The sequence below is a fragment of the Balaenoptera musculus genome, chromosome 9 (assembly GCF_009873245.2).
Source record: "Balaenoptera musculus isolate JJ_BM4_2016_0621 chromosome 9, mBalMus1.pri.v3, whole genome shotgun sequence".
Taxonomy (NCBI): domain Eukaryota; kingdom Metazoa; phylum Chordata; class Mammalia; order Artiodactyla; family Balaenopteridae; genus Balaenoptera; species Balaenoptera musculus.
The window spans coordinates 98113384-98119383 of record NC_045793.1 but is presented as its reverse complement, the minus strand read 5'-3'; the positions used below and the strand labels follow the sequence as shown (position 1 = coordinate 98119383).

Genomic DNA, 6000 nt, shown 5'->3' with positions numbered 1-6000 from the left:
ACCCGCTTCTTCCAGGCCCGGGCTGGGAGCAGGCAGGTGGACTAGGCCTGGGAGAGGGAAAATGTGTGCCCCTACCTGGGCAGGGGGGCTGAGAGCTCTCAGGACCCCAAGATGCATACGGAGCAGCCACTGTTTCCCTGATTCAAGGGCACGCTGCCCGAACTGGCAATGTCTGTTCCTGGGACCTCTGTTCCAGACACCCCAGTGTCGAGCGCTAGGAGGCGGGAGGGAGGGAGGGAGGGGCTAGGACCATGGGGGAGGGGGTAGCCTTCACCCTTTCATCTCCCAGTGTCCCCAGTGTGCAGGCCTGGTCTGGGAGGCCCCTGGGCAGCTCTGCCAGGGGGCTGCACTGTGCGGTGTGTGGAGTGGTGGAGACCCGGGCAGGAGGGGTCCTGTAGCCTCTCCTCCTGGGGGTGTGAGGAATGAGTCTGTGGAGGGAGGGCTCCCCCCTCCCCCATGTGCACCTGAGGCCCCTCCTGAGGTCCAGGTCAAGGCTGGCCTTCAGGGGAGAGAGGGGGCTGGGTTCACTGTGTGCAGTCTCGTGTGTGTGTGTGTGTGTGTGTGTGTGTGTGTGTGTGTGTGTGTGGCGTGCAGGGAGTCGCCAGGAGGCAGCGGAGAAGCAGGCTCAGGGAGCCAGCGGTTCCCTGTGTGCTTGGCCCCAGGCGCATGGCCGCGGGTGCTGGTGCCAGCGCAGCATGTGCAGGGCCAGGGCGCGGGTGCGAATGCTGGGAGCAGGAGTGGGTGCGAGAGCGTGTGCAGGGCGCGGGCGCCGCTGTAGGTGCAGGGCTCAGGTGCGTGTGCGGGTGCGAGTGCAGGGCGAGATTGCGGGCGCGGGGAGCGTGCAGGGGGCGGCGGGCGGGGCGGGCGCGGCGGCGGCGCTGACAGCGTCGCCCGCGCTCCCCGCGCGTAGGTGTGCGGCGCGCTCCTGGCGGGCACGGAGCGCGCAGATCTCGCGTGCGCTCGCCGCCCGGCGCAGCCCAGCCCGGCCCCCGCTCGGCGCCGCGAGCCGAGGTGTCGCCCGCGCCCGCTCCCGTGTCGCCGCCGTGCCCGCGAGCGGGAGCCGGAGTCGCCGCCGCCCGAGCGCAGCAGAGCGCACGCCAAGCCCGTCCGTCGCCGCCATGGCCACCACGGTGACTTGCACCCGTTTCACCGACGAGTACCAGCTCTACGAGGATATTGGCAAGTAAGAGCCGCGGCGCGTGCGGGCCGGGCCGGGGACCCCGGAGGGCGCCGCGCTCCGAGGGCCGGGACCCTGGAGACACAGATCCTCTGCGCCGCCGGCTCCGGGTGCACTGCGGCCCCGCGCGACCCCGGCTCCTCCCGGCTCCGAGCCCGGAGCGCACGGCCCCGCGCGGCCCCGACCCCCGGGCCCCCGGGGCCCAGCCGCCGGACCTCGGCGCGCGCGGCCCTGCCGGGCCCTGTCCAGCGCGACCGCCCGGCCGGAGGCCCCGGCTTGAGGCGCGGGGCTCGGCGCAGCGGGGGCGGCAGCAGGTGTCCCCGGAGCGCCCGGCAGACGTGACGCATTTGGCGGCCGGAGGTCGGAGAGGAGCGGCGCGCGGGGGCGGCCGCGGGGCCTGGAGCGCGGGGGAGGGGGCGGACCTAGCCGGGAGGGTCGTCCCCGGCGCGAGCCGTGCTGTCCCCACCCCCAACAAGCGGCTGGGCGCGGGGGCGGCAGGACTTGCTCTGCGCCTGCTTCTCCGCGTGGCTCCATCCGCGCGGGGGGTGCCAGCTGCGCTCCGTGCCGCGTGGGAACAGCCTCTGCTGTGGGTGCCCAGGGGAATCGGGGTTCTGGAGGATTTTCCCCCAGATCCTTCTGGAAAGAGGAGTCTGGAGAGCTGGGGGCTGAGGTCAGGGAGCTTGGATCAGGTCACTGGGGTGAAGATGAGGGCGTGAGGTGGGAGCCTGTTGGGCTTCAGGGTCATGGAGGCAGGTGGGGGCTGGATTCTGGAGAGTTGTTTGCGGGGAGGTGATGGGAGGGACTTTGAAAGCTCGTTTCAGGTAGGGCCTCACCGGGGAACAGGTGGCTCCTGGGCTTTGCTCGCCAGCAGGAGCCGTGTAGGGCCCTAGACCTGCCTCTGCCGCCGGGCTCTACCCCGAAGCGGGTCGGCGGCTCCTCTCTGGCCTGCGGGTCTCCACTCTGTGCATCAGGGTGGCTGCACCTGGCATCTCCACGTCCGGCTCCAGAACTCCTGAAGCCCTGGCTCCAGCCCGGCGCGGACAGAGCCCCGTTCTCGTCCATCCTCCTCCAGCCCACCCCCGTGGAAGGGGCGCTGGCGAGGTTTCCTCTTACTCATCCAGCGGCAGATCTTTTTTTTCCTTTTATTAAGAAACGTCTGTGGTGATACCTTGTGTTGGCGAGGGATGCCGATCACTGATAACTGTGGGCGCGAGCTGGGAGGAGTGCGGGGGGGGGGGGTGTGAATTCCCCAGTTCTCCCTGCACGTGGGGGACGATGCCAGTTAGGCCTGGGGGGTGCTGAGGGAGTGGGGTGGAGTGGAGAAAGCCCATGGCAGGGTGCGGGCAAGGCTGGGCCCTGGGGACCCCAAAATTCCCTTCCCTCAGGTAGGGGCTGGTTGAGTGCCTGTCCCCAAGGCAGGGGGACCTGGAGAGCCGAGAAGGGGTCCAGCACACAAACTGTGTGCATCCCGGAGGCCCTGAGGAAGCTTCCGGGGTATGTCTGGGAGCAGGCCTGTGAGGACAGGCGACGGGCTGGTGGTCCTCAGGTGGGAGCAGGTGGTTGTCCGAGGCAGAGGGCAGCAGTGGGGGGAAGGTTACCCCGTTCTAGGGGACCTTCTTGTCGTTTCTCTGCTTGTGCCCAGGCCCTCCCACCAGGCGCCCTCTGGCCCTTTGGCAGAAATGCCTCTTCCCGTTCACCCCGTCTCCTCAACCTGAAGCTGGCTCTGCTGACCTCTCCTTCGCTTTTCTGTGACTCTCCCTGGGCCAGCGGCCCTGTAGGGTGGTCAGACCAACCTCGGGCCTCTGGTTCCAGCAGCAGCAGCGACTGGTTATTCTTGTCGCTGCCGTCCACACCCACACTGGGGTATGGAGGTCCTTGGGGCTGCCCTCGGGGAGGCCGGGAGGGGTGGCGGACCCTGCAGTGGAGGCCAGGCTCCTCTCCAGTCGGCAGGAACGTGAGCAGCCGCGGGAAGGGAGCTGGGGGCCTGGAGGGGGAGTGGGTGAGGAAGCCTAGCTGTCGGGGGGCCCAGGGGCCTGGGAGAGGAGGGGAAGACACCCCACCAGCTGGGCCAGCCCAGCACCCCTTGGCGGGGCCCCCAGGCACCAGGCCCAGTGTGGGATGCCCAGGGGCCTGTCACAGCCCTGCTGGGGCGTCCGGGGCGGGGGAGGAGGCTGGGCCAGTGCAGGGTGAGCTGCAGCGGGGCAGGTGGTCAGGAGGGAGGGTTAGGCACTCAGGCCAGCGTCTCCGCCCGGGGCTGAGGTCTGCAGTGGCCATGTCGGTGGTTGTTGACAGTGCCTGGCCGGCCTGAGGCACAGTTGGTGTTGCTTCCCGGCCCAGGTGGATGCGTCCAAGTTTATTTAAAGCTGCAGCCCCTGGCACCAGTCAGGCAACACTAAACTCCCTGCCCGGGAAGGGCCGGGCCACAGGCCCACAGCTGCTCTCATGACGCGGTCACCGGCCTGTCCCTTCCCTGCCCTGTCCCCTTCTCCACCTGTCCCACCCTCGCCACTGCTGCCTCTGTGTGGGATCGTTCCCTGGGGACCTGGGCATCGGGTCCGAGGGCCAGGAGGAGCTCTTTTCTGGGGCTCTGCCCTTCCTTGCCCGGCCAGGGCAGGGCTCCCCGACACCAGCCTGGAGGCCTAAGTCCTGGGTCAAGAGTCACCTTGAGCCCCAGACAGTCACAGGTCAGGGCGGTGAAGCCCTCGGCCCAACACGGACGGGCTAGCAACATGGTTTAAAATGTTTCCATATTGGATAGATTTTTTTTAAATGGAAAAAAACTTCCAGGAGTAGTAAAACAAACACTTGTGTCTCTTCTACCGGGACTTGGAAACTGTTCCTCTTTTGTCATTTTGGCTTTAAGTCCTTTATTTTAAATTGTAAGAAATAAAGTGTTACAAAGAAATGTTAAGGAACCATTGTCCTCCAAACCGACTGTCATGCATTTGGAATTTATCCTGCCAGACTCTTTTTGCTTCATTTACGCACAGATAGAAGGATCGCCAACTAATACATAGGATTCTTTGGTGTGTTTTCTTTAAACTTTACATAAAAATTTGGGAACTTGCTTTTTCACCTAGCTTAGTCTTCTGGGCATCTGTGCATGGGGACACATTCTGACCTTTCGCTGCTGCTGGTGTGTAGTGACCGTAGTATCTGTAGTACGTCGTGCTCCCTTCCTCATGGCAGTCTCGGTGTTTCCAGCGTTTCTCTCTTCCACTCCTGCAGCGGGTTTGCTGGCGCGCAGGTGTGAGGGTTTCTCTAGGGTTTGTCCCTCCTGCTGGGGGTGCCAGCGGGGGTCCGGGTATTCTCTGCGGCTCCCCTGGGCCCACTCCCTCCGGCCCCCTCCCCGGGCTCGGTGCCAGCCTGATTTGTCTGGCTGTTTGTTGGGTAGGAAGCAGTCTTGCATTTTGTGTTCAGGCTCCCAAAGCTTCCACTTTGGGGAGTCATCCCCTTTAAAATATGAGTGGTTCCCCCCGGGGAGAAAGCAGCTCCCACACGGCTTTGGATATAATTCAGGGGTTCATGGACCTCCCTCCCCTTGGCGGAAGGTTGTAACAACCTCTGAGGGGCGCATCACTTCGAACATTTGATTTTATTTGATTCGAGTTGCCGGGGAATCCCCCCTCCCCTCTCCCCCCATTTTATAGGTATAGAACTGCAGCTCAGGAAGGGTGGGCAACTTGCCCTGGCAGCCGGGAAGGCCCCCACCTCCAGCCCAGGGCACCCCTGTCCCTCCCAGCTTCCCCCGAACCTCAGCTAGGCCCCGAGCTGACCTTGGCATGCCCTTGGCTCCATCCAGCGTGCCCCAGTCGGGGGAGAGCAGGTCCTGTCCCGGAGGGTGACCCCTCGCCGGGAGAATCGCCATCGGCCTTCCGTGCTTTCTCGGCGTCCTCTCAACTAGCGAGCGGCCTGCTAAGTAGTTAATAGATAAACTCAGGAAATTCAGAGCAAATCGACTGTGAGCCTCCTGAGCTCCGAAGCCTGGTTGCCAGGGAAGACAGGACTCAGGTGGGGGAGGAATCGCCGTGTTTGCTTTCTCCGCCCTCGGGCACATTGGGTGCTTCCTGCCCCAGGGCCTTTGCCAGTGCTGTTCCCTCCTCCTCTGATGGCCACACAGGTCATCCCCCTGGCTGCTCAGCGAGGTCCCCCTGCCCCCTTCCCGCCTCCTGCCCCACTCAACCTCTCCCCACTTCTGTCTTCCCCTGTCACTTGGCACCATCTGACACCAAGGTGGGGGGCAGGTCCTGCCCACAGTGGGGTCTCCTGCACGTGTGAGGAAGGGGTGAGTGAACCCGGTGGTCTCTGTCTGCTAGGCTGGCCCCCAGCGCTGGAGTCTGGATGCCTAATGTAGGGTATTTAGAGAAGAAGTCGCACATGTTGAGGCTGCTGTGAGATGCACATGAAGGTGAGGCTAGTTTAGTTACTATTGAACGGTATTTTTATACCATAACCTACTTTGCTGAGAGCTAAGAATATATCTTGCGCTTGCGACTTGCACTCTTTCTCTGCTGGTAACAGTTAAATGGTGCTTATTACATTAAGGTGCTTGATCTGTGAAATAGGTACCGTGATCACTCCCAGTTTGCAGAAGAGGTGCCTGAAGCTCAGAGAAGCTCCACACGGGGCCAGGCTTTGAATCCAGGCAGTTGACTCTGGAATCCACCTTCTGCTTCTCTCAGAAGCTCATGACCCTACTCCATTCTGTGTTTTTAAAATGCTGTTATTCCACTGGCTGACTCATGGCCTGCTTGTGGTCTCCTCTGACCCTGGGCTCCTCAGGGCCTCACCTGTCCTTAGCAGGCTGCTCACCAAGCCTTCTT

General features: G+C 63.6%; 1 protein-coding gene across 13 annotated transcripts in view; it reads left to right on the top strand.

Moving 5' to 3' along the window:
* Nucleotides 1-988: 988 nt before the first annotated feature.
* The window catches only part of CAMK2B (calcium/calmodulin dependent protein kinase II beta), a 94672-nt gene continuing 89660 nt past the window's right edge, over nucleotides 989-6000 (top strand). For 5 of the 13 annotated variants that reach the window (XM_036863301.1, XM_036863300.1, XM_036863305.1 and 2 more), the window contains exon 1: nucleotides 990-1183. In XM_036863301.1, the coding sequence (XP_036719196.1) occupies nucleotides 1119-1183 (65 nt within the window). In that variant the 5' untranslated portion in view covers nucleotides 990-1118. Of the gene's footprint in view, nucleotides 1184-6000 lie in introns of all 13 variants that reach the window. The other 8 variants (XM_036863310.1, XM_036863309.1, XM_036863306.1 and 5 more) reach the window with 4 other exon arrangements.